Here is a 27,460-nt window from a genome sequence, read left to right on the forward strand (position 1 = left end):
CCCTGCGGCCGGGGCTCCCGAGATAGAACAGCCACCCAGCAGGACAAGAGGCTGCACCAGCTGGGGGCCAAGCCGCCCCCACTGTCTCATAAAGGCCCCCGCGCCTCAATGAAGCCCTGCCCAGGGCAGCTTCGCCACTGGCCCCATGTGCTCCTCCAGACACGGGCCCAGCAGGGGCCACTGCGTCTCCCACGGCTTGGTGACGTCACACTGGCCAGGCTGAGTCCTCCAGGGGCCACCAATGGCCAGCCCGGCCCTGGCCGTGGCTCCCCAGGCCTCCCACGGGGCGGCCGGTGCAACGGCTTTGGACGCAGCCAGACCCTGGACCTCGCGCAGCCGGCCACCCCACAGCTGAGCCCCCCCCAGGCCCCGCGCTCACTGGCACTGCAGCTCAGACCCAGCCCACCCAGGCGACTGGCAGCCCAGGCCCGGCCGCCCCGCGCGGAGACAGGCCGCCTGGCACCGTGGGCTCGGCGGAAGCGGCTCTGGAGGCCGTGGGCTCGGCAGCGCCGCGGGGGCCACACTGACCTGTCTTCCTGAGAGGGAAGTCGTCTTTGGTGTCGTACATGCCCAGCACCGGGTGGTTGTAGGCGGCCGACGCCCCGCTCTGCGGCGGGGAGCCCTGGTCCAGGGAGCTGTGCTGCGTCTTCCTGGTGGGGAAGGGCACGGGCAGGCTACTCAGCCGCGCCCCAGCCACCCCCGCCGCGCCCCAGCTCCCCGCCGCCAGCGCCATGGTAGTGACCGCCCTGTGCCCGGCTGGCGCGGCCTCGCCTGGCTCTGGCTTAGACAGGGGGGCGGCCACAGGTGTGCTGGGGTCCTGGGCCTCACTGGGGGTGCTGGGATGACCGGCACGTGCCGGCCGTGATGCGTCGATGCAGACAAGGGAGCGGGGGAGACTCGCGGGCGCTCGGGGGACAGGCCCTCCCGCCCACCAGCCCCGCTCCACCGGCGTCCCAGGTTCTGTGGGCAGCAGTGCCAAGCGGCGGCTCCCTGCCCCCCTGCACCCAGGGGCTCCTTGCCGACCCCTTCCCACAGGCCTCCTCTCACCGCGCCCTCTCGGCAGGCGCGCGCCGCTGCTCCTCCTGCTCAGAGCCTGCTTCTGCCCGGGACCGATCCCCCCGCCGCCGCAGCCAGGGAGTCCCAGGCCACCCCCCAAGCCCATCATCGCGTCCTGGTTCCCGGCAGCCTGACCTCCTGCCCGTTCTCGGAGATCCTCGCAGTGCAGCCCTGAGTCTCGCTCCAGGCCAGCGACATGGGCACCACGCCCGACACCCCGGCCCACCAGGCCCGCCTCCCACGGCGCCCGGACCCCCGGCCAGAGCTGTCTCCCTAGTCTACGGCCATACCACCCTGAACGCGCCCGATCTCGTCAGAGCTGTCTCCCTAGAACAGGTGCTCTCGCAGAGCTCCTGTGCACCCACTGCTGGTCATGCCCGGACCCTCTGCCCCGGCATCTTGCGCAGCTGAGGAGGGACTTCCTTGGCCCCTCGTTGTCCCCAGGCTGAACCCCCACCCAGCTTTTCTGCAGTGCTCAGCGAGCATCCTGGGGGCCCCCTTCACCTCTCCCCAAGCTCTGGCCCTCTGCTGCAACCCCGGGGACGATGAGCTTCCCCGCCTTTAACCCCAGGGCTGATGACCCCGGGCGAGGAGGCCAGATGGGTCCACCGGCCGTGAGTGGCCACAGCGCTCCCCCAGCACGTCAAGGGCCCCCCCTGGGGGCAGGCCCCGCGGGCTGTCGTGCTGGGCAGCTGTGCGGAGAGTGCCTGCAGGCCACACGGTGGTCCCAACACTGTGCCTTCCTGAGCCAGGGCGCTTGGACCCGGGCTGCTGGGGTTTCAGCCGTGACTGTCCATCTGGGGCTCAAAAGTCACTCTCCTCCCGGCGAGGCGTGCACCTCCTGATACGAAACACCCTCCGGCTTTCCCCCAGGACCCGGGGCCTTGGAGGTGGGAGAGAACCGCTTCCTGGACATGGCCCCCCATGCCTTGGGGCTTGGTCCCCAGGGAGGTGGGCTTGGCGCCTGGGCCATTTGGGTGCAGACTCTGGAGACCCTCCTGAGAGCCGGGACCATGCCCCGGCCCGAGTTCCCCTTGAAGTGGCCCCAGCAGTCGCCACACTGCTCGGGACGGGCCGTGGACGCTGGCCAGGCGGGGCCTGTGAGCCTTTGCACCTCTGGATGGCTGCCAGGGCGCGGGCCGCAGGCTCTGGTGCCCCCGTGGCTGCTGCTGGCCCGGGCGTCTCTCGCCCCCGACGGGGCGGCCCTGGCCTCCACCGTGCATGCGCTTTAGGCCGGGAATGCGGCGCCTCACTCACCCGTACCAGTAGCGGGGGTCGCCGGAGACACAGTGGTTCAGGCTCCGGTGCGCCAGGGCCTTCTTCTTGTTGAGCACGAACTCCTGCAGCTTCATCTTCACCTCTGTGCTGGCCACGGCGCCTAGGGAGTGGCACGTGAGGGTCAGGAGCGGCGGCGCCAGGAGGGGCGCACGGGCCTCTGCCCAGGACAGCAGGTGTGACACCTAAGAGGCAGGTGTCCCCAGCACGGAGACCTGGCACGTGACACAAAATCTGCTTCTGACAGGGGTTTCTTCTCCCACAAAGGTGGCAGCCTGTCTTACAACCCCAGAGCAGGGACGGTGGGTTCCCGGGGCCCCCGATGCCCCGCGGTTGCTCTGCCCGGACAGACCCCCCACCCCCCGCCGAGTGCTGCGTGGATCTGAGGCCGCACGGCTCCCACGGCCCAGCTGGAGACCAGGGCACTGAGAGCAGATGCTCGTCGTCGGGGCACAGAGCAATGCGAGCCAGACAGGGCGCCTGCCTCCTCGAGGCCTGCTCAGACCACGCATCCGGGGCCTCCCCCGGTGGACTGACCAGGGCGTCCCGTGACATGCTGGTGCAGGTGCAGCTCACGTCGGGAGCTCAGGGCCTGGTCCCGACTCCACCCTCCAGCTTGGGGGCACCATGTGACCCCGAGTTCACCCAGGAGGCTTCCCCTGTCAGTGTCGCACGTGCCCCGGGGTTCATGGAGAGAGCGCCCCGGGCCACAGGGCCGCAGCGTGAGCCACCACACCACGGGGCTTGACCTGCCGAGACACAGCCCGGGCGCACAGGGTTCCCGGGTGAGTCCCGCAGCGGGGCCTGCGCGAGCGGGAGGGAGGGGTCCGGGGCAGGCACTGCCGCAGACACCCCGAGCGCGAGGAAGGAAGCGTCATGCCTCCTATGACGGCCGCGAGGCCAGCCCTCCGCGCCTCGGCCAGGAAAGGGGCTGCTTGTCCTCCACGCTGGTCCCCAAACTACGTCACCTCGTCCTTCCCAACCCGGGCAGATCCACCCGCCGCGCTCTCAGCGCCTGCTGTCATGGCGCCCATGGTCCGTGTTAGCCTCCGCTCCCCGGCAGGGCTGCTGGGAACATACCAGCTCACTGCGACTGGCACGGTGGCCACTCTCCTCGGGGAGGGCAGCCCCACCCCTGTCAGGGCTCTGCAGAGAGCAAGCCATAGCCGCAGGAGCCCCCTCACCCTCTCCCGGGCTGGCCACCTGGGCAGGGAATGTGGGGGGCCGTGAGGCAGGGAGCACCCTTGCCACGAGTCAGGGGCTGGAGGAACCGGCCAGGTGGCCGGGCGGGGTCCCGTTGGCCGCACACAGGTTGGCTGCTGCCTGGGAGGGTCTCTGCCTCACGCCCCACACACGCCCCAGTGGATGGACCCCACTTCCAGGACCCCGCCCAGCCTGGCCCCAGGGTCCCTGGAGCAGCCCCCGATTCCCATGTGGCCCAGCTGTTAGCCCCAGGGAGGCCAGTTGCGTCAGCTCCAAGAGCTCCGGGCAGGACAGCCTCCGTCGGACTGTCCTTCTCAACGTGCATCGGAATCCCCGCGGGTCCTTGGTCACAGCTGCCCCACGGGACCCGGCCGCCGGGCGCCGCCGGCCTGACGAGAACCAGCTGGGGACGCCGGGCCTGCGCCTGTCACAGCAGCACGAGCTGGTTTCGGGCGTAGAGGAAGCAGCACAACGTTTAGAATGGGAGGCACGGTAAGCGCTGACAAATGTAACGGGACCTCTCACGAAGCGTTTAAGAAGAACCTCGATGACAAGCCACGACTGAACGCAGGTGCTTTCCAGGTGCTGACGACCGGCGCAGCCCACGCCCGGCGTGGGGCGCCGATGGCCCCGATGGCCCTGGGGGCCAGGGCCGCTCACCTGAGGCCCAGGCTGCCTCCGGCGAGACCCCGCCGAGGGCCGCAGGCCATGCGCCCCGACGCACAGCCTGGCCGCCGGCGGCAGGAGCAAGGCAGGGGACACCCGACGCCGCGCGGCCCTGTCCTGGGGGAGACCCGAGGTGGTTCTGACGTGCACAGCCGGTGTTTCCTCAAGCCGCGTCTTCCGTGCCTGCGAGGCGTCCCCGGCAGGGTCTGGTGAGCAAGCCCGTCCCAGCAGCCCCTCGCCGGCCGTGCGTGGCCTCAGTAGACGCTCAGCGGGGCCTTCGGGACACGGCCCCCGCCCGCACCCTCGAGGCCCCCAGGCCCCTTGGAGGGCGGGTGCCGCTGTCCCTGGGCAGCGTGCTGGGGGGGCAGCTCCCAAACGGGGGCGCCCCCTTGGGACCCCCCAGCCCTAACACAGGTGCAGAGGGCTCCCCTGCACTGGGCATCAAGCCCGCTGTGCAGAGAAGAGCAGGAGCTTCCCCAATGACCACCCTGGAGCTGCTGCCCTCACGGCCACGTGCTGCGCCCCTGCCTGGCTGCCCAGCGGGGCCTGGACACGAGGCACCTGGAGGGAACGGGGCACCGCGGCCGGCCCCTGCCTGCGGAGCCCAGCAGCGGGTCCCCAACCCAAACCCGCCCGGAGCGTCTCCCGCCGGGCTGCCCACCCCCGCGGCCCGAGCTGGCGGCCCCCACAGGGCGCACGACGCCCCGGGCCGCTCCTGGCGAGGGAACCACCGCCGAGAGCTCACGAGTCACAGAGGAAGGAAAAGCAGCCGCAGCGCCGAGAGAGCACACCAGCCCCGCGCTGCGGGGAAGGCGAGATTCTCTTCCAAAGGGACAATATTGTTAAAATGTACAAAATAATAGACTTAATGATACAGATTAGGTTATAAACGCCTCCCTGATTTAGGATTAGCTGGTGCGACGCTGAAGATCAACTGAAGAACTGAATTTGCTTAATAGCTACTTAACTCCCTTCGGAAGGGAGGATTTCAAAATAGCACAAATCCCATTTGGAAATACTTCACATCTAATGAGGAATAATTAAAGGCAAAATGTCGATTCTGCGATCTAAATACCGCCCGAGGACGACCCAGCCAGAACAGGCCCCTCCAGCCACCACGCCGGACGCCACGCGGCCCCAGGGAAGCCGGCGCAGGCGCAGGGCGGCAAGGCTGTGCACGCTCCCTTCCGGCGACACAGCCCGGAGGCTTTTGCTCCTGGTAATTCCACTTAAACCCACACAGACCTAAAGGCCAGGAGTTCGGGGAGGAGAGTCCGGCCGGGCCTCCGCCCTGTGGCCCCACGGGGCCGAGGACAGACAGCGCCGTCTGCAGGCTCCAGGCCCGATGCTGGACTTGGCCGAGGCGGAGGAGAGGGCCGGCCTGGCTACCTGGGGGCAGGGCCCTCAGGCGCAAGGGCGGCTGAAACCCAGTGGCCCTGCTCTCCCGGCCGGTTCTGGCCCGTCGGGTCTCGCCTGGGGCGCGAGGCAGCACCACGTGGGTCTGGAGGAACGAGCCGCTGCCTGGAGCCGAGTGTCCAGGCTGTGTGCAAACCGGGCTGCCGGGGCCACATGCCTCCTCAGAGACGCCCCAAGCGGGACAGCCTTGGGGAAGCGGCCGGCGCCAGCCCCAGGAGGGAGACGGTCGCAGAGGCGAAGCCTGGAAGGGGCTGGAGCGAAGCAGCTCCCGGCCAGGAAGGGGAGCCCCGTGGCAGAAAGAGGCCTCGCCCGCCAGGTGAGCACGAGCAAAGGTGTCTGCACCCGGCGGTGCCGCTCAGCGGCCTGGAGCCTGGAAGCGGCGTCCACAGCAGGACAGGACACACCAGCAGGGGCGCAGGAGCCACGCCTGGTCAGCGCTTGGAGCCCACTGTGCCGGCGGGACACACCCGAGGGCAGCCCCCATGCCCTGGGGACGCGTCCTAGTGTCCAGCGTCCTCGGTCCACTTGCACATGGCCACGCCCGAGCCCCCGGCCTCCAGGGTGGGGGTGCACAGGTGCGCCCCGGGGGAGGGATGACGTGGGGTGCACCACACCCTAAGCTGTCGGCACACACAGGTGGCACTTGCTGGGTGGGGGCAGGGCGGCGGCCCCAGGGTGGGTGTAGGACCTGAGGGCTGAGGTGGGTGTGCACGGGGGTGCCCACTTCCGCCGCTGCCCGTGAGGCGGGGAGCAAGTAGCCCTGGAGCCCACCCAGGCCAGCATGCAGACTTCAGTCTGGGGTGGACTAGCCTGGCGGGCAGGCAGGGGTCCCTGTGGGGGCAGCACCCCAAGGGCCAGAGCTGTGGGCCTGTCCTCCCTGCCTGGGTCCCGCCGCTGCCTCTCACGCAGGCTCCTGGAGGAGACGCCGGGGCTGTCTGCAGGGCGCAGCACTCTGGGCTGCCCCGGGGCCCCCACGCCTTGCCTGGACCTGCTCACCAGACGCTGTCTAGCAGGGGCTTCGGAGACCCCGCGGACACGGGTGTGCTTCAGCGGCTGTGGGAAGCGCCGGGATGGCCCCTGCCCGCAGGGCACAGAGAACGCCAACGCCAGACCACCCCGCGTGCAGATGCCCCTGCAGCCCCACGCAGAGAGCCGTGGCTGCCCCTGTGCCTGGGGCCGGCAGGGAGCAGGGAGCTGCAGGGGGTGTGGGGCAGGGAGCCGCGGGGGGCAGGGAGCCGCGGGGGGCACTTACTCTCTTTGCCCTTCTCCTTGTTCTTGAGCTGCTGCAGCTTCTGCTCCCGGTGCTGCTTCTCCAGCTCCTGCTCCTGCCGGTGCCGCTCCAGCTTCCGTTGGTGCTCCAGCAGCTCCTGCTGGTGCTTCAGGGCCAGCAGCTCCTGCTGTTGCTGTGGGGGACAAAGACCATGAGCCTCGGCTGCACAGGAGCCCCCCCGCCCCGTGAAGCGCCGGCCCCGCTGGCCGGCGGCCCTGCCCGTGAGCACAGCTGTGTTCGCTCCCGGGAACCAGCCCGTCCACCCTGCACCCCGGCAGGGCTGCCCGAGGCCTGGGCCCGGCCTCCCCACGTCAAGACTGAAAAGAAAGCCTGTTGAGGGCGGGAGGGAAACACGCGTGCCGCCTGGTGTCACTCCAGGGAGAAGAGGCGCCGGCCACCCACCCGGAGCACGGCTTGCGACACGCCCGCTGGGCTCTGGCCGCACACAGGCAGCGCGCCCACGGCCAACCCCGTCCCTCCGCACAGAGGAGAAGGCCCCGTCGGCGGTGCTGACCGGGCGCATGGGAGAGTGACAGGGCCAGCCCAGGGGTGGTTTCCCCCAGCATCAGCCCCTTCTGGCCTCAGGGGCCCTTGGGAGCAGGCGCGGATCCCGCCCGCCGCCCACCGCCCCAGCCGCGTCACCCTGTCCTCTCCCAGGCCTCGTGCTGGCAGCTCCAGATGGACCGGCTCCGGCAGCAACTGACCTCAAGGCCAGGGAGGTGGCAGGAGAGCAGACGGCGTCCTGGGGCCCACGCAGGTGCCCGCGTCTGCGCTCTGCAGCGGCTCAGGGGGGTGGACGCGAGCTGAGCCTCTGCGGAGCTGGGCAGATGGGGCCGGCGAGTTGGGGCCAGGCGCAGGCCTGGAGGCCTCTGCCATCGGCGCCTCCTAGACACCCCCGGGCCAGCGCAGGCAGTGGCCCTGGGCGCAGACCCAGGCCTGACCTGACCCAGAAAGCCCAGAGCCTGCACGAGGGTCCCTCAGCCGCGGGGGTGGGGGGCGGGGGCAGAGGAGCAGGTCACGGCACCCAGGCTGTCCCACCAGCACCCTCACCGCGAGGAAGAGGCGCCCTCAGCCAGGAACAAGCCGGACGCTTCCGAGGGTCGCGGACAAGCCACAGCCACACTCATACTCACCACACACACCTTACACGCTCCCGTGTACATTCACACCACACCCATACACACTCACCTAACACTCTCACACGCACTCACACACACACACACACACACACACACACACACAGTCCTGCCGATGGAACACTGGGTGGGGTCGCGACCCCCCTCTGCTTTGTCCACGCCCCTCCTGACTGCAGCCCCCTTCCTGGCGACGTTGCAGGGCTGGCCGGAGGTCAGTTGCTGCTGTTCCCCTGTTCATTCTCACCTTGACCGGCTGCCCCTGACCAGGACCCTGGGCCCCGCCCCTGCAAGGCGGCCATGCCATGGCCCCCTCTCCTGAACGGTGTGGTCGGTGTCGGTGCCTGGGCCTCAGCTCTCTCGCGAGGACCCTCATCTGCAGCCGTGGGCGGTACTGCGTCCACGCCCAACAGTGGCCGAACAGGAGAGCCCTGGCACCACACCACGGCTCTGGGGGCCTCTGCCCAGACAGGCGTGGGGGCACAGGCGGGGTGGCTGGGCCAGGTGGGGTGGGGATGCCGCTGCAGGGACCCCCGCCCACCTCCAGGGGCTATGCCACCGCCCACACCTCGATGTCGCCCAAACCCACACCAGGACGTCATCCAGACACACACGGCGCCGCTGACCGCGGGACCCAGGCCGCCGACACATGGTGGGGCGGGGTCAGCGTCCCTGTGGGAAGACGGGCGCGCTCCAGCTGGGCGGGAGGGACTGCCAGGCCTGAGCCGCCTCCGTTGCGTCTGTCTCACCAGGAGAGAGGAGGCCGGGGCTCGGTGCTCCTCAGACAGAGGCTGGGTCACCACAGCGGCAGCGCAGGCCCTGGTCCAGCACCGGAGAACTGAAGTGGGTGCCCACGCCACACAGTGTCCCGGGGGAGTAACAGGGGTTGCCAGGGGAGTAACAGGAAGACACTCCAGTCATCACCGAAGATGTGAAACTCCGAGTCACAGACAGAAACCCTGTGGAAGCCCTTGAGGAGAAACTGAAGCTTCGCATAGACGGGAGGAGCCACAGGTCATCCACGGCAAGCGGAGGTGCCGTGGCCTGTCACACGCTGACCGTGCCAGTGTCCTGAATGCCCAGGACGCCGCTGAGGATGTGGCAGAAAGACCCACAGCAACGGGGCGCACAGGCTGGGATGGGCTGCGGGGGGAGGGGCCGCGGGGCCCGGGGAACCCCAGGTCACGCAGGGGCGGCTTCTGGCCCCTGCAGGAACTGGCCGCAGGCAAAGTTGACACGTCAGAGCTGTGCTCCGGCAGCCATGGGGCCGCGATGGGGCCCGGGCCACGGCACCAGAGGGCTCCACCCGGCGCTTCTGAGGGTCTGGACGGCCGCCGGGGAGCAGAAAGTGGGGGCAGCCGTGGAGCAGAGCTGACCCGCACCCCAGCTCCCTGCAGGGCGCGGAGGACACGCGAGGGCGCAGGACACACGAGCCACACGGCCAACGTGACATGACCCCGACTCCACAAACGCAGCCACACCCAGAGAGCGAGGGCGCCAGGTGGCAGCAGCTCCCCGAGCCGCGCCCCTGTCACTGTAGACCCTGTCGGCCACCCAGCCCGGGACCGTCCAGGCCAGAGGACACTGCGAGGGCGACGCCCTGGTCCCGGCGGTCCCGGGGCGCCTGCCTCCCTCCTCGGGGTTCTCCGCGGAGGTCTGGGGCCGCGGTGGCGACCGGCTCAGGAGACTCCTGCTGAAATGTGGCCCAAGCGCGCTGACGCTCCGCTCTCCCCAGCTCTGAGAGGGAGGGAGACACGAGCCCCCGAGGCGCACGAGCAGGGGTGACGGCAGCCCGTCTCGGGTTCTGGGAGGCCCACAGCCAGCGGGGTCCCCGGGGACAGGCCAGGTGAGTGCAGCTGGGCCCGTCCAGGTGCTCCAGGCACTCAGCGGCCCTGGGAAGAGCACAGGCCCTGGCGGAGCATGGAGAAGCCTGAGGGGGGCAGGGGAGATCACGGCCCCGGGGCTCCGGCCTGCGCCCCAACGGGGCCCTGCACCCCACGGGGCCCATGCACGGTCCCGGTGTCTGCACTGGGGTGTGGCTGCTCCTTGCATGGTCCCCCTGGAGGCTGCACATCCCTGGGCCTCCCACCCCCGGGGCATGGGGGTTTGCCTGCCCTGGCCAGCCCCCCTGGCTGCCATGCGCCCCGGCCCACGGGTGCCCTCTGGAGCAGCGGCTTTTGCTTGGGACTCTGCATACCGCGTGGACTCCATCTGGGTGAGGCAGCCGGCCACTCGGGGCCTCGGTCTCCCTGGGCTCCCCGTTTGTTACATAAACCCCAATGTCGCTGCCCCAGAACCCGGCTGCTCTCGCAACTGTGCGTGGAGAGACCCACAGCCGCCTGTCCTCTGCCGGGCCTGCCCTCAGAGGGCCACAGCGGCCCCAGCACTTCACAGGGCTGTGGTGTGCACGCGCCACGCGGGGGTGACAGGGGGAAGCCCGGCCCGGTGGTAGCCGCGGGTCCGGAGGAGCCAGGCACGGCGGGGAGAAAGGCCCAGTCTCCCGCGGCTGGAGGCACCGGCGGCCCGTGCACTCCGGGAAGCAGAGGTCTGGGCTTGACAGCTGCCTCTGGGGGTCACGGCAACGCCAGCCCGCGGCCTCGGACCCAGAGCCAGGCCCACGGCGCAGCCGCGACACCACCCACCCGCCCACGGGCCACTCTCCAGCCCAATCCCACCATCAGGTGTTTGCAGAGAGCAAGTATTAAAAAAAAACCCTATGTTCCTTTTCTCTTGTTCCATCTCAACGTAAACAAAGCCCTGACATGGCTCTGATTTTAAAAGGCCGGCGGGAGGCTGAGCAGCGTCCCCAGCCAGGAGCGGTGGCGTCTCGGACAGGCCCGGGTGTCCCGCTGTCGCGGCCTCCTGTGCGTGCATCTACCCGGAGACGCGCTTCTCCTGCAGACGCACCGCCCCTGTGCCGGGCCGTCCACCGCGGCTGCTGCCGGACCTCAGGAGTCCAGGGCCTCATGTGAGCGTCCCCACAGTGGAGGGGTGTCCCGGCCCAGGACCCCAGTGTGACCAAGGGGGTGCCCTAGCTCTGGACCTGGTACCACCGAGGGGGATCTCCCACCTCTGGGCCCCAGTACCCCCACGGAGACCCCTCAGCTTTGGACCTCAGTACCACTAAGGGAGCTGCCCCAGCTGTGGCCCCCAGCACCCCCCAGGAGACCCCTCAGCTCGACCTCAGTACCACTGAGGGGGATCCCCAGCTCTGGCCCCCGGTATCATCAAGAGGGGTGCCCCAACTCTGGCCCCTGGCGCCATGGTGGGGTGACTGGCCCGGGACCCTGCCCCGAGGGTCCAGCCCCGGCCCGCGCGAGGCGGGCGGCGCTCACCTTGATGTGCTCGTGCAGCTGGGCCTCGTGCTGCCGCGACAGCTGCTCGTGCTGCCGCTGGAACTCGGCGATGAGGATTTGCCGCTGCAGCTGCTGCTTCTGCTTGAGCGCCAGGAGCTCCTGCTGCAGCTGCTGCCCCCGCAGGCCGGGCTCCGTCACAGGCAGCGGGAACTGGTGGTCCAGGCGGAGGTCCATGGGCACGGCCGGGGGGGCCACCTGCAGCGGCAGCGCCGAGGCCACGTCCACTGCGGAGAGAGCACAGCACAGACGGGGTCACCGCGGGCCTGCGTGGCACGCGTCTGGGCTGTTCAGACGCCGGGGCCCCGCTCTGCTGACAGGTCAGGGGCGCGACCCGGGCGTGAGAGGCTCCTCTCCTCAAGGATGAGACGCAGAAGGTCGGGGGGTCCGGGGGCTGGTCCCCGCCCCCCGGGGGGCCCCATGTGCTCACAGGCCTGAGCCCCCTGGCCTCCGCAGAGCACTGGGGAAAGCCGGCGAGGGGGAGAGACCGAGGCGCCTGGGGGACCTGGGCTGGGGGAGGCTGACGAGGACGCCAAGCTGACGAGGACTGAGTGCGAGAGCCGCCGGGCGGCGCGGCTGGGCCCCGCAGGACAGTGGACCCAGAGGCCGCGAGCCCACGCTGCGAAGCCCACACAGCACGTGCTGGCCCAGAGCCACGCCCCTTCCCGGCCGCAGACACGGGGGAGGCACCAGAGGTGCAGCTAGAGACAGCCCGAGCACCAGGACACCACCCGGCCCCGCCAGTTCCCCAAACACACCATCCCGGGTTGCTCTGCCAGGGCCCTCGAGAGCTGAGTAGGGGCAGCCTGCCTTCCGCTGCACCCCCTCCCGAGAGCCCCACCTGCCCAGGCGTCCCCCAGGGGCATGGCTGCCCGGGGTGGGCGTGGGGCTCGGGGTCAGGGCACCCACGGCTGGCGTGGCTGGTGCGGGGGGGTGCCTGGTTCGAGGCAGAATCGCCGCCGCGCCCCAGGGGCCCACGGACACTGGCCTGGGTACCTACCGACACCGGCGCGCAGCTGTGACCGGGAGCGTGAGGCCTCGGTGGGGGAGATCGGCCGGGGCACGGGGAAGCCTCGGTATTTGCTCGTCTGCAGTTCAAACCCTCCTGCTCTGAGAGCCGGCAGCAGCACCCAGCGGCGCCTGACCTCTCGTCTCTCCCCAAAAGCAGGAGGCGCCACCCCTGACTTGTCAAACGCACCCTCCTCCGGTTGCGCGTCAGGGGGGCCACGCCAGGAGGTGCATGTCTGACACCCCAGGAAGCCCTGTGCGGCGGCCGTGCCCGGGATGGCCAAGTCCACAGCGCCAGGCCCGGGCTCGCTTCATCACAAAAGGCAGCACGGCCCGGCTCGGCTCTGCCCGCCCCTGCTCTCAGCCTGTGACTGTCCTGGACTTAGCGTGTGGAGGATTGAGGGGCATTTTAAGGCAGACAAGCCGGGCAGGTCGCGGAGGGCAGGGACAGGGCCGTGGGTCCCCGGGTACCTCCTGGGCAGGGCTGGCCGAGTGCCACAAAACCTCCCCCTGCGGGCCGGGTCCTTACAGCCTGCCTGTCCTGGGCCCACAGGCGCCAGGCCCGGGTGGGCTCTGCCAGGGGTCAGCGTGGTGCTGGTGCGCACAGGCCCGGCCAGCTGCCTGTCTGTCCGGCAGCGACGGCTCAGCGAAGGCACCAGCGCGAGAACCCAAAACTGCTGCCTGCACTGCGGGGGCCCGGCGGGCCCAGTCCTGCAGGGCACTAAGGTCCGGGGTCTCTGGCCACAAAGCCCACTCCTTTCGGCACCTCCTGCTCCTGGCCCCGAGGGGCCAGGCCCAGAGACACCTAGTTGCTGCCACCTCTGAATGACCATGAACCTACTCTGCAGGGGCACACCCACCACAGGTGTGGGGCAGCTCCCGGTCCAGCTGCAGCGGGTGTGGGGCTGATGGAGGTGGGAGGGCCCCACGGCCCATGTCCTGGGACAGGGGGTGCAGCGTGAGTGCCCCAGAGGCCCGGGTCTAGGTGGGGGCTCAGGGGGACGCTAGACAGGGCCTGGGCTGACAGTGGGGGGCTGGCGCTGTAGTGGTGGCTGTGGGTAGGCCCAGGGCAGTGGCCGGACACGGCAGGCTGACCAGCAGCTCAGGTGGCCAGGCCAACCCTGGGCAGGCTGCGCTCTAGCACCCACCCAGGTCCATTTGCGACGTGCCATCCTGGGAGTTCCAGGGATGCCACCCACAGCCTCCTCCCAGGCGAGGCCCCGTCAGTGAGTCGAGTCTGCTGAGAGACGGGGTGTCCAGGGAGAGGGGAGGCGGGTGCTGAGGCCAACGGGGCGCCCACGTCCTGTAGCAGCCTCGCCCCCATGCCCACTCGTCAGGTGGGCAGGGAGCCCCGCGTCTGTCACTTCCAGCTCAGCAGAAACAAAGCAGGCAGAGAGCATGACCGGCTCTTCGCTCTGGCCACAGCAGCCGCAGCCATGTCCACCCTCCGCACACGGGGCGTGTGCGGGGAGCAGAGAGGGTCCCCAAGAAGGGCTGCACTCCCAGGCGCCCAGCAGGCGGCAGGGCCCCGCGCACCCGCACGCCAGCTCACCAGGCGGGCGCCCACCGCGACCCCCGCCACTTCCCAGCCGAAGCTGCTGAAACACCAGGGGCCCCGGGCAGAAGCCGCGGGGGCATTTGACGCAAAGGGCCCCATGTAAGTGGCGGCCGCCCCGCTGAAAGCACGCAGCCCACCAGCACAGGCCCCGGGGAGCGCTGGGCGGCCTGGGAGCCGCGGCCAGGCCGTGCCCCGGGAGCAGCGCTGACGTCAGCAGGGCACAAAGGGGGATTCAGCCGGCGGGAACGGCAGCCCAGCAGGACGAGCTCCTCGCGGCAGCCGCCAGCCCCGCGCTCCTCTGAATGCGCGGCCGTCAGAGGGGACACGGGCCCCCGTGACGCGGTCAGGCCCTCTGCGGGCCGCTCGGGCCCTTGGTGGGAATGAAGGGACGGCTGTTGTTGGGGAGAGGCTGGCAAGAGGCCCGGGGGGAATGACGCACTCAGACGAGCAGGGGCCGCCCCGGCGTGGCCGAGACTCCTCCAGCCCAGCGCCTGGAGGGGCGGGGCAGACGCTGGGCACCCTTGGCCCGAGCAGGTGGGGGAGGCTGGGGCCGGGTGGCATCTGCGCACGGGGCCTCGGAAGGATGGCGGGGCCCAGGCCCTGCTCCTGTCGTGTCTGTGGGCTCCGGTGGCCCCCGCAGCACGTCCCGCTGGGGCTGACCCGGGTTCCCCTCCAGCTCAGCTTGGGTCTCGGCCCTGGAGCCGCAGACGCCGCAGTCCTGTGCACTGAAGCTCCGGGGCTGGGGTGGCGGCTCAGCCCGCCAGGGCCCCACAAGCGCGGCCAGGTGCGGCCGCAGCCCAGGAAAGCACCTTCCCTGTGGCACGCAAGAGGCTGCTGGATGTGGGGCCCTTCCTCGGGTGTCTCCACGCCGGGTCGGTTTTCGCCTCCACCCAACTCACACCACACCCTGATGTTGCAGCTCAAGAAGCTTCTTCGGGCAGAAAGTCTAAGCCCCCCGCCCCGCGGGCTGCCCAGGCCCAGCTCAGAGCCAGCCTGTGTCTCAGTCACCTGGGGGGGGGGTGCTCCCCACACCAGCGAGGGTCTCCCATGGCCCTGCGCCCCCAGGGGCTGCTCGGAGTTGCCTGCCGGCACCAGAGAGAAGTTATTTTTAGCAAAATCAATCACAGACCTCTGAGGGCATAAAGGATAAAACCGGCCAGACACAGAATCTGGAAGATTCCACTGTGTGCTTTCACTGAGGCCACGAGGGTGGACGGCAGGATGGGCATTGTGTCCCCTCGTGGCGGGAGGGAGGGAGGGGCAGGCTGTTCACTTCAGGCTGAAACACCAGCCCCAACACCGAGGGGGCTCGCAAGGCACAGGAAGGGAGGCGGGCGGGAGGCAGCGCCGGCTGGGACCCCAGTCCCGGGGGCAGACGCCGTCTCCCAGGCCCCCCTCAGATGGGCCCCTCCGTCGCCCCGCGGCCCCAACCCACCCGCCTGCCCGCACCGTGGCCGCCCGCTCTCTGCAAATTGGCCGTCCTCGCTGGCCCGGGGGCACCCTGGAGAGTCCCCGAGCGCTGCCAACCCGGAGGGCGGCACAACGCGGCCCCGCCTCCCCCAGCTGCAGCTCCCGGGCTTTCAGGTCAGCCCCGCACCCTCCTCCGCGGAGGGGCTCCCGCTCCCTTGTGAAAGAAATAAAAAGCCCTTTGTGGGCCAGGGGAGGCAGTGGTCCTCTTCACGGGACCGTCAGGGGCCCTGTCCCGGCGCTGGCCTGCGCCTCTCCTTTCTCACCCACCGGCCCCGGCCCCGGGTAGCACAAAGGCGTCCGGCGCTCAGGCCGCTCTCCTGGTCGCCCGTGACCTGCCGGTTGTCCTGCCGCTGGGGTCCAGGCCCGCGTCCCGGCCCGGGGCGCCCAGAGAGCCCAGAGCCCAGGAGGGCGGGCGCAGGCAGGGCCCACGGGAGGGAGGCGCGAGCAGGACCCCTGCAAGCAGGGTGGGGGGCTGCGCGCAGCCCGCCGGGAAGGAGGGGAGACCCGCGAGGGGCGCCGCGACGGGACAGCGAGCGGCATGCAGGGCAGCTGAAGACTCCGCGGGTGCACGGCCCGTGTCCCGACATCCACGGCGGGCTCGGGAACGAGGGGTGCAGAGTCGCGGGGCCGTCCCCGGGGAGGGCCGAAGAGCCCCGGACAAGCACCGCGGCGAGATGCGCCAGGGCAAGCCCGCGGGCCCCTAGGGCCGGGGTCACCGAGCGGGCGCGCAGGATGGCACCGCACACGGCTGGGGACGCGAGGGTGGCAGATGCGGGCGGGCCGGCGGCGCCCAGGCCAGGGCGAGGGCAGGACTCCCGGGGGCGGCCCCACACGGCTCCACTCCCGCACCTCCAGGCGTGTGGAGACGCTCTGGCGATGAGCGTGACGGCTCCTTGGCGCGCTTTCCTAGACGCCCGAGGCCGGGAGGAGACCAGAAGCGTCACCCACGGGCAGCAAGAGCGGAGGGGGAGGACCGCCCCGGGGGCCCGGGAGCCGCCCGCCTGCGCTGAGCGGGAGCCGCGACCTCTGGCGCCGGTGCTGATGGGAGGATGCAGACCCCTGCGCTGGACGGACAGGAGCAGCCAGCGCCGTGCACTCTCAGAGCCGCCGCGGCGAAGCCGCCCTGTGAGCGCACAAGCACCGGCGAGGAAGGCCGGAGGCGCGCTAGGCAGTCATGCCTGTGGAACCATGGGCGCCGATGCCAGCTCCGGCCTGTCCATTTCAAAAGCCCGAAGGATCGACGGGTTCTGGACTCGCCTCGCGGCAGAGGCGCAGGAAGCAGCATGCCCAGGAGCCACTGGACACGCACCCGAAGCCAGAGAACCAGTGTCCTAGAGCAGGTCTGACAGAAGACAGGAGGCGGTCGGAGGCAGGTCAGGAAAGGTCGCTGGCAGATCCTTCCAGAGGCTGAAATAAACGGCCCAGCAGTGCCACCTGGGCCGCAGCGAGGGCCGGGAAAGCCGCACCCCTGCCTCCAAGCAGGGCCCGCCGGGGGCTGTGCAGTCCGGGGCACCGGCCTCCCGAGCTGTAGCCAGGGGCTCTCCTGAGACGGTGGCGCTGGCACGTGGCTGTTTCCAGCTGAGGTCGGTGGAGGCCCTGCAGGCTCATGAGACGTTTTTATCCTCCCTTAACTACCCAGAAAAGTAGGTGCTTCCCGAATTCATATTTTCACCAGAAACAACCTTTCTGTTGGGGAAAGCTGCCCGCGGGCCAGGCAGGCGTGTCTGCTTTGGAATCACGTCCCGTCTCCTCCCGTCCACGCTGAGGCATGTTCTTCCCTCCGGCTCCTCCGATCGCCTGCAGACGCGGCTGCTTGGGCTTCCCTGCTTGTCCCCTGACCTCAGAGGGCGGGGCCTGCTCTGCTTCCACCTTGCCCGCTTGCGCGGCGCGGAGCAGGGTCAGCACACACAAGCCCTCCCCACGGGCCAGGGGCCGCGAGAGCCAGCCGCGGCCCAGAGGTCTGCAGAAGCCCACCGTAGCGCCGTGCGCACGCCCAGCCGAAGGCCTCTCTGTGGACAGGCCTTGCAGAAAGGGGCTGCAAGGCGAGTCAGGCCCTGGAGAAAAAAGACACGACCTCCATGACTCCGTGGCCTCCGTGACTCTGTGACTCCCCTGACGCCGTGACCTCCGTGACCTCCCTGATTCCGCGCCGCACGGCCAGGACAGACGGCTCCGTGATGGTGAATCTTCCGGGTTTCGTCACCTCAGCCACGGCTCTCAGGACCTTCGTTTAGATTCCACTTGAAACTGACCAACCCAAGAGTAACCTGAAATGAAAACTCCTGACAGGCGGAAGCAAATGATCTTTCTTCAGTGCTGCAGCACGGGAAGTCCGGCTTCCAGAGGCTGCGGGGTTCTGGAAGGCTCGGGGCTGGCCGGGCCACCTGCCCCGGCCACCTGCCCCGCAGGGTTGGAGGAGGGGAGCTACCAACATGCCAACCTTGGGAAGAGGACCCTGGGCCACTGGGCCTGCCCATGGAGACGTCAGCCCCGGGGTCCGCCCGCCCCACACCCCTGCCCGTGGAGACGCTGCCCCAGGGTCCGCCAGCCCCATACCCTTGCCATCAGCAGCTGCGCTCGGGGAGGGCTGGGGCGACCCTGCTGTCAGGGTGGAGACACCAGCGGCCCTGCGCCCCTCGGGGACATCTCCCAGGGCGGCAGGCCTCGTCTTTCAAAACAAGCAAGTGGATCTCCAGACAAGTCTACAGCAGGCAGGACCCTCGGCCTGGCGAGAGAACCCGCTCTGGGCACCGAGCGCAGAAGATAAAGCTCAGTCGGGGCCGCTGAGTCCAGGGTCGTGTGGATAAAACCTCTTTTACAGACAAAAATGCTCTTAAAGGCCCTAACAGCCGCTCAAATCACCAGAGACAACAGTTCTATTTCCTGGGGGTTCGGCCTGAAGCCAGGGCCAGGGCTGCGCCCTGCAGCATTACCAGGACCCCACGCAGCCGACGCCTCTTCCCGAAACCAGCTCCTTCCCAAAGAACTGATTGAGACGCAGAGGCTGGAGCTGAAGATGCATCTGGAGCCAGGTCAGCGGATAACCGGGGCCAGGGTGAAGCAAGGTCACAGTGGGCCCCAGCGGGGATGACCCTTGTGTCTGAAGCAAGGGACTAGGCCAGAGACCCCGAGGGCCTGGCAAGGCTGGAAGGGGCTCACAGCAAGGCCACTCTCCCTGACGGAGGCCGCCATCCCGTCAGGCTCAGGCGCTGCGTGACGGGAGCGGCGGGGGACAGGCCTTGTGTGACCTCTGACTCCACTCACGGCCCCCGACTCCGATGCCCGCCCGCCTCGCTGGAGGATCTGTCACCACTGGACCCCCGCAGCCGGCCCGCCCGAGCTCCCATCCTAGGGACAAGACCTTTTGCCACAGTCGCACCATCACAGGCTCTGAACCAGGGCAGGGAGGTGGGGGGCTGTCAAGCACCCCTGGCCTCCTGACTGAGATCAGGCTAGGGGTCCAGAAGAGAGGCCCGGGGGTGGGGGTGGGACACGCTGCCTGGTCCAGAGAGGGGCAGCAGGCCCTGGAGGCCACCAGGCTCGGCACTCGGTTCCTGACCTGGCCGGGCCCACCGCAGAGTCTCGCCCCGCTGAGCAGCGGCCCAGGGACACTCGGGAAACCTGCCGAGTTGTGCGCAGTCCAGGGTCAGGCCCGAGCCCCCCTAGCAGAGTCTAAGGGGTTCCTGACAGCATCTGCCGAGTGTGGGATGGGAGAGGAGCAGGCCCACGCCTCGAGGCTTCTGCAGGCAGAGGGTGCGCCCCTGTGTCCAGGAGAGCAGGCTGGGGCGAGTGGGGCCCCACCCGACGAATCTCAGCTGAGGTGCCTGGTAAGCAGCTAGTGGACACCTGGATGGGCGGGGCTCGAGGCCCTGGTCAGGAGGCGCCAGGCTGGGCTTGATGGGCCAGGACGGACGAGCTCACCAGGGGGCCCAGCCAAGAAGGATGGGGAGCATCCCCACACAGCCTTGGGAAACCCCAGCCCTGAGATGTGAAATCGGGGGGACATCTGTCTGAGGCCAGCAGGTCCCAGAGCAGCAGGCGCGGGCCAGGCGCGGCACTCAGGCCCTCAGAGCTGGACGGGTCGGCGGAGGCGCCAAGTCCGAGGGGCAGAAAGGTGAGTGCCTGGCACCTGGACCCGCAAGGCAAGTGCCAGGACCTCATCCGCGTCCCCTCCCGCCACACAGAGACAGAGGCAAGGCCGGAGCCCCGATGCCCGGCCCAGGGGCGGTGAGGGTACTCCAGTGTCACTGGAGTATCAGAAGCCCCCACGGGCCAAGAAGAGGGGTGCAGCCCTCAGGAGGCAACTTGGGGGCGTGCACTGAACCCCCAGCACGATAGCCAAGCCCCCAACCCGCTCACCACGGCATGGCCTGCCCCGGCCGCTCCAGACTCCGTCTTAAGCACATTTTTACACGCTTAACCCTAATTTGCTTAAACAGCCAGGCAGCCCCTCGGCGTGTGCGCACACTGTGTCCGCGGCGCGCGTGGGTCTGGGCCGAGATGCCTGCTCCGGCCCCGCCCCGCACGCAGGACACGCGGACCACGCCTGCGCCCGTCGCGGCGACCTGAACGCCGCCTCCGAGAGCAGGACCACGCCCCGTGCTTCCCCAGACGCTGGCTCCACGCACCCGAGCCCGGCACACCCCCTGCTCCGGTGGGGAATGTGCCCCAGGGCCATGCTCCGCGGTTTGGCCCTCGCCTCACCCTGCCCTGTCACTCCCGGGGCGACGTAGCCTCCCACCAGCGTCCAGAAGGCTGCGCCTGGGGCCGCGTTAGGCGCAGGCGGCTGGCCAGGCTCCACCGGCAGACACAGAGGCCAGGACTCGGCAGCGCTGCCACCTGCTCACCGCGGTGCTCCCAAGAAGAGGCGCCCTCTGAGCCCCCTCACGCGCATCCGAGTCTCAGCAGGCACAAGCGCTGCGGGGCGCAGGGTCTACCCACCTCGTCCTCCACCACCACAAGATGCCCCAGCGCCTGACCCGGAGGACGCGGCAGCGGCAGGATCTGTGCGCATGTGGGGCCGTGCCTCGCCCTGGCCTGGAGGACAGGCTCTCGCTGCCGAGGGCTGGAGGCGGCCCCCGACGCTGTCTACCCAGCAGGGTCCTGGGCGATCTGCAGGGTGGTGGAGCCTGCAGACCACGCTGGCAGCTGCAGGGCGCGCCTGTCCACGCCGCGCGTGCTGCCCGCGGACGGGCCTCCGGGACCGACCGTGCGACCTGACACGGCTTAAATCCTCTACACGTGGAGAAACAAGCCAAAGCATGGGGTAAGAACCGAGGAGCCCAGAGCCCAACATTCTCGCGTCTCGGAGGCGCCGGGGCCGCGTCAGGAGACTGGATCCGGAAGTGGCAGCGTGGGCACTTTATTTCCTTGAACCAAAAATAACCCCACAACTCACAAACTCAGACAGCTGAGAGGGGTGGGAGGGTGCGTGCGCAGCCGCCCGCGCAGGCGCCAGGCCCGGGAGCAGCCGTGCAGGTGGACATGGCATCCCTGCCAGGTGCCCGAGAGGCCAGAGCCGTCGAGGGGCCAGCAGAGGCCGGGGCGCCGCAGAGCAGCGCCCGCAGGGAGCCCGAGGCAAGCGCCTGAGGCTCAGCACATGCCTGCCCGAGAATAGGCGCAGAAGTGGGGCTGGGCAGGAAGTAAAGCAACAGTGTCCTCCTGCGCCACTGGCAGCGCCAGAGCCAAGAGCCGGGATGGGAGGAGCCGGCCACAGCCTGAGGTCGAAACACCAGCTGGCCAGGGCCGACCCCGAGCAGACGCTGAGCAGGCGACAGGCCAGTCCTGCGGGGCACCGGCTGCTGTGCCGGGAGGACCACACAGGGGGCGCGGAACAGAGAGCGGATGGGACAGGTGGGGTGGGCACAGAGCCGCCCCGGTAGCTGCCGTCAGCCAGGGTCAACACGGGCGGCAGCGGCAAGAGCCGCTCTCGTGGCGACCCCGGGCGGGTGTGGAGGGCACCGGAGACTCCCGCGCACCCAGGCACAGCCAGGCCGGCGCCACGGCCCAGAGAGGGCTGCGGGCAGGGGCGAGGCCCCACTCCAGGGGAGCCCGCGCTTTCCGACTTCAAGCCCCAAACCCCAGCGAAGAGCCCCGTGTCTGACGGATGGACTCACGGCGACAGGTGCGGGGCCCGCGGAGGGCAGGGTGGCCCAGGAGAGGAGCGCAGAGCTGCTAGGCCGGGGCACAGGAGGCTGCCGCAGCCGTCGCCCTCCTGCGGGCCAGGGGGATGGGGCGCAAGCCACAGACCCCAAGCCAGCCCCCAGGAGGGGAGCGGGAAACTCAACACTCCTTTAAACTGAGCCGCTCCAGCTGTGGACGTCTCTTCCCACGATGCCTTCACGCCCCAGACGTCCACTTCCTCTCGATTTCGAGCAGACACGGACGGCCTCCCGCCAGCCGCGGGGCACCATGCAGGAGCGGCCCAGAGGCGACTGCGATCCCGCCTTGCACCCACCCCCGCCCCAGCCCAGAAATGCCAGGTTCACATGGAAACACACAGGAGGGCCAGGCGCATTCCCGGGCCAGCCAGGGTGCGCTGACGCGCCGTCCCTGCGTCTGGCGCCCGCTGGCTGTGCATTTCCTCCCCCACACCAGCCCAACAGCAAAGCAGGCCTGGGCGGGAAGCGCAGGCCCCGCTGGCCCAGCTGGCACCTGCGCCAGGACTTAGGGGTGCCCAGCAGCTCGGGCCCCACGCGGGCGGCCGAGAGGTACGTGCGTCCTGCGGCCCCAGCCAGACCTCACTTTCTATCGGCTTGGGTAAGTTCTCCGGTTCCTGCAGGATTCCAGTGTTTTCTTTTAAAAAGTCCGGCTCTGGCATAGATCCTTGCAGAGAAAGCCACTGGCTGCAGGGCGGCGCGTGCACGGGGAGACGGCAGCCTCTGCGCCTGAGAACCCCGGAGATGCCGCTCAGGGCCGCGCCCTGTCCTTGAGGCCGGAGGTGCACAACGTTCCCCGAAGCGGCCACTTCTTCCCGACACGCCCCCACACAGAAGTAGGTCCTTGCCCCCGAGTGGACAGGCTGGTGAGCTTGGGAAGCCACTGTGCCTCCGAGGACCCCCCTCTGCCAGAGCGGCTAAGGCTGGCAGGAGTGAGTGGGTGACCGAGGGCAGCCCTGGGCACGCCCCCTGGCACCAGTGGGTGCTGGGGAGGAGCGCCCTGCCGGCACCCGCCATCCCCTGAGCTTTGCCCTCACCCCGGCACCCCATCAGCGGGAGCGCCCCTGCCGTGCTGGCGCCCACGTCCAGCTGCACCCCCCTGCTGCCCCCACCTTTGAAGACGCGGGAAAAGGTCTAGTGCTTAAAAAGAAGCGACACTGACCCAGACACAAAACACTCCCCGTTATCCAAGCTCACGGCCCCAGGTGGGCCCGACAGTCGCCCCTCCTGGTGACCCGGGCCTGTGCCCAGGCCGCCCGCCCCGCCCCGCCCCGCCCCAGCTGCGGCACCATGCACAGGACCGGGCACCGGTGAGGACGAGTCCCAGCAGACGACGTCACACCCGCTCCGCCAACAGAGAAGGGGGCGCTAGCCAGCGGGGGTGCCAACACTAGCCACACTCAGAGCCTGCCCGGCCTGGGGGGCCAAGGGTGACCGTTCCCATCTGGCACGACAAGACTCTGCGGCCGTCAGAGAGAGCGGTCCGCGGGGGCCCTAGGCCTCAAGACGGGCGGCGCGGGCTGCTCCTGTCCACGGCCTGGACTTTCTGACCGGTGACCTCATGCCCCAGCTGGGGGCTCCGTCCAGACGGCATGAGAAGGCGCCCGAAGCGCCTGGAGGGGCGGGCAGGCCCGCGGCATCCCGGGAGCCAGGGCCAGGGGCACGAGGAAGGGCCGGAGGCGAGGGGTGAGGAGTGGGCGGCGGGGCACTCCCCTGCCCACGGCGGCTGAGCGCGGGGACTGCGCGGCTGCGGACCGAGCAACGGGCAGCGGGACGGGCAAACGCCTCAGAAATCGAGTCTCGCCCACGGCATAAAGCATGGCCTCCGAGTCTTCACTTTGAACTTCAGCCCTCGTGCAACTGACAGCCCTCATGCGGCTGACACTTCTCCGCGGCGCGACACCCGGGTGGGAGCGGCCGAAAGAGCGTGCCTCTTGCCCCGCAGCTCCCCGGGGCTTCGCTGCCCCTCCAGGAGGGCACAGCCACCAAGCCCAAGCGGATGCACCCCCGGCAGTGCTGTCCTTCTGCCCGGTGGGCTCTGGCTACCAAGAGATCACAGGGCCCCCGTCTCGCGGGCACCTGCCCATGCGTGGCCTCTCGGGTCAGGCGCTCTGCCCGAGGAAGAGGGAGCGGCACGGGGGCCGCCCTGACCAAAGGTCCTGGCCACTGGGCATCTCACGCCATCTCCAAGGGACGGGAGGGCGGCCCCTCCAGGCACGGCCTGCGGAGGACACACAGGAGCTGCGGCCTCAGCACGGGCCGTGGTGGGGAGGGAGGGGGCTGGCCAGGAGGCGTCCCCTCTGCCCCAGCCCGGAACCCAGGGTCTGTCCCGAAGCCTGAGGCCCTGGGCACCCACCCTGCAGGCGCCTGGAAGGGCACATCCACCCCATTCTCGGCCACGCCAGCAGCCTGGGGAACACAGGCTGGACGTCACTGTGGGCTGCAAGCTGGGCGCAGAGACGGGGTTTGCGGCACTGATGCCCGCCCGCCCGGGGCGCAGGGTCCAGAGGTGCCTGCCTAGCCATGGGCGGAGGGACGGGAGTGTGGCGGGGCTCGGAGAGACGCTGGCCGTGGGGAGGAGCCGCTTCTGGGGCGGGCGGCCTCCTCGTCGGAGTGGGTGGGTGGGGACAGCAGCGTGGCCAGCGCACGGCAGGAAGGTGGGGGCCTCCCAGCCCCGGTGGCCCACGGAGGGGCACAGAGCGGCCTGGGGGGCGGGTCCAGGAGGGGCCGGCAGGGCTGCCCACCAAAGGCCGCTGCAGAGCCCCTGCCGCCTGGAGCCTCGAGTTCATCCTTGGAACTGGCCTGCAGGGAGGAGCACCCCCACTCTGAGGTGGAGTCAGAGGCCACAGCGGGGGAGTCCTACAGCACGAGGAGGGGGCGCACCCACACCTCGTAGGTCTGCACCACGAGGGGCGTTGGGTGGAGCCCGAGACTGAGGGTCACACTGATGTCCTTGGCCACGGACGGGCCAGGGAGAGTGGGCCCCCTGGAGACGGTGTTGGGGACTCGGTTTACCCACAGAAAGCCTGCACAAGCAGCACTTCTGCCACGTGGCCCCATGCTGTGCCCTGGGTGAGACCCCATTGACCCCCAAAACGGGAGGAGACACCCCTGGAGCTGGGGCTAAAAGGGCCCAGGGGGCGCCTCTGGCCCGCACCTTTTCACCCCAAGACATAGCCCTGCGGGATCAGGGAGTGCTGGGCCCTCCGGGCCCTGGGCCCGCCCACCCCTCACCACGCAAGCCGCCGAGCACGGACTTACCCGAGCCGGGCATGTGGGTCACGCGGGCAGGGCTCAGCAGCTCCACGGGCTGGTCTCGGCCAGACAGTCCATCTGCAGGACAGAGAGAGCATCGGCTTCAGAGACCGGGTCCCCAGCAAACACTCGGGCCTGGCGGGCGGCGGCTCCCGGGGGGCGGCGTCCGTCCTGCTCTCAGGAGGACGGCCTGGACCAGCCACGGGCGCGTGGGGAGGCACCGCAGCACGCAGGGCCCTTGAGAGGAAGCGAGGCGGCCTGGCGCACGGCAGCCCCACCCTGGGCGCCGGGACTCGGCCCAAGGCTCTTGGCTATCCCCACGGGGTTATCGCAGCTTTTCTGGGCCCACATGCACTCAGATAACAGAAACAGCAGCACAGACCCGCCCCCGCCCCCGCCGCCCAAGAGCCCAGCAGCCCCAAGGCCCAGACGGCCGCGGGCCTGCGCTGGCCGCCTCGGGAACCAGGACACACGCCCACGTCTAGGGAACGCTGGGCAGGCGCTGGCGAGGGAGAGCCTCTCCCTCCCGACCTGTCTTTAGACTGTGGGGCCCCCCTCCCCCTGCAGATGCTGGAGCCTGCCCAGGACCACCCCAGCAGCCCAGAGGGGCCCGGGGAGGAAGAGCACGCGGGCGGCGGGCGGGGCTCGTGCTGCTCCCGCAGAGTCAGCCCGGCAGGCTGCGAGGTCCCGCGTGGAGGTGGCACCGGCTCCACTAGCTTGGGGAGAAGCGGGTCGTGCCGAGGGCGGCCCGGGCCCCTTTGGCAGAAGCTGTGACGCCAACGAACGCCAGGCCACGTGGGGAGCCATGGGCCACCGCAGGTGCCCAAGTCGAGGACAAGCACAGCCAGGGAGCCCCGCGGGCGCCGGGGAGGGGCGGGCAGAGCCGCCCCACGATTGCCCACGCACAGGGATGCTGGCTCAGCGAGCACCGCAGGGGGCGGGCAGCGCGAGGCCATGCCGAGAAGACCCAGACACGGTGGGGTCAGGTGCCAGAGTGAGCAAAGCCCGGTGGCCACAGTTTCGCGGGGAAGCAGCCATCAGGCACAGGCAGGCGCCCGCTGCTTCCCCCAGGCACTCCGGAGGGCCCGGCGCGCACGGGAGGCCACTGAGCTGCCCGCCACAGCCCCCTGGACAGGGCCTCGGGCGCGGGAGACACGGCGCCCCATCTTCCCGGGTTCTCGCACACCGAGATGAGACATTCATCTCTGAGAGACACGCAGGAAGTACAGGCAGGTCGGAGCACCACAGGCCTGGGGCAGCCCCCAGCGGCCACTCCCACGGCAGGACCGGGACAGCGCCGGCAAGGCCGCACAGTTGGGGCGTCGCTTATCCACTCCCCGAGAACTGTCCCCCACAGTCACCTCCCCCGTGTCCCCCAAGCGTCCGCCCGAGTGAAAGCCCCAGAGCCCCAGCAGCCAGGAGCGCGCAGCCGGCCAGCCCCGTTTAAGGGAGGAAGCCGGCCCCCCGGCAGGGCAGGGCCGCCCCCAGCCCATCCGGACACTGCTCTGGGCCCTGGACTGGGCACCACCGAGCCCAAGGTCTTGTCACTCCAAAGCCACGCTCACAACCGCTCCCTCCCTGCACCCACACCGACGGGCGCGTCTCAGAGCAGCCGCCTCGGCGCCTTGGGGCTGGGCCGAGCCCCGCGGGTATCTGGAGGCCATGACGGCTCGGCTGGGTCTCGGCTCACCCGGGAAACTCCGGGACTGGATGGGGCCAGGGCAGAAATGGACTGCACGTGGCACCAGCCGCACACCAGGAGCCGCGCCCCCTCGGGGCAGGAGGGACACGGCCTGTGCTTGGGCGGGGACGCCCGAACCGCGCGCCCGCCACCGGCAGCCCCGGGAGCGGCGGCCCCGAGACTACGGCGCAGACGACCGCGCCCAAGCTCCGAGCCACGGGAGCTGCCCCACACGGCCGCCGGGGCCGCCTGCTCGCCACGCCGTGGCCCCAGGGCTGTCCGGGCCGGCGGAGCCGCCAGCAGCCCCCTCGGCCCCTCGGCCCGGCGCGTCGCTCCCAGGCCCAACGCCGCCTTCCCTAAGGGGCGCCGTCCAGGAGCCAAGACACGCCGGTGCCGTCAGAGAGGGCAGGCGACAGGGCGGCGAGGGCAGGCGGCACGCATGAACAGGCGCGGCACAGAGGGCGCCAGACCAGCCCTGGGCACACGGGCAGGGCCCGACTCAGACAGAGACCCAGGCTCGGAGCGACCTCGCGCCCAGGAGCAGCCGAATCTCACCATAGAGAAGCGCCTCGGGTGGCCCCAGAGTGACGGAGGGAGGCCTGGCACACCCCGCCCAGGTCTCACTCTCCCCACGAGCAGCGACGGGCCACGGGGTGGAGCCCAGGAGGCACAGGGCAGTGGGCCGGGAGCACGGGACCCCACGCAGGCCCCCACCCCGCCGCTCGGGAGGAGTCGCTCCCCGGGGGATGCTGCGTGGCGTGGCGCCCGGCCCATGGCCCGCTGCCAGGAAAAGACAGAGGCGCCGTGGTCCCGCGCTCTGCCTCTGCTGAAAGGCGGGGCACACAGGAGTGGCGCTGGGAGCCCACGCGTGCCCACAGAGTAAGCGCGACTGCCTCACCCAGGGCCCGTGGCCGCTGGGGGCCGCCCCCTCCCCGGGAGGACCCAACCAGGAGCCCAG

At 70.0% G+C, this 27,460-nt stretch overlaps 1 protein-coding gene across 1 annotated transcript in view; it reads right to left on the reverse strand.

Annotated features, from left to right (window-relative positions):
* Positions 1-25,777, reverse strand: part of HDAC4 (histone deacetylase 4) — a gene marked incomplete at both ends in the record, with an annotated part of 57,348 nt that extends 31,571 nt beyond the window's left edge. The window contains 6 exons of the mRNA XM_084228203.1: positions 529-650; positions 2,314-2,434; positions 6,869-7,019; positions 11,355-11,599; positions 24,828-24,899; positions 25,714-25,777. Coding sequence (XP_084084329.1) covers positions 529-650; positions 2,314-2,434; positions 6,869-7,019; positions 11,355-11,599; positions 24,828-24,899; positions 25,714-25,777 — 775 coding nt within the window. The remainder of the gene's footprint in view (positions 1-528; positions 651-2,313; positions 2,435-6,868; positions 7,020-11,354; positions 11,600-24,827; positions 24,900-25,713) is intronic.
* Positions 25,778-27,460: the final 1,683 nt, after the last annotated feature.

This window comes from Talpa europaea, assembly GCF_964194135.1.
Source record: "Talpa europaea genome assembly, chromosome: 1".
Taxonomy (NCBI): Eukaryota; Metazoa; Chordata; class Mammalia; order Eulipotyphla; family Talpidae; genus Talpa; species Talpa europaea.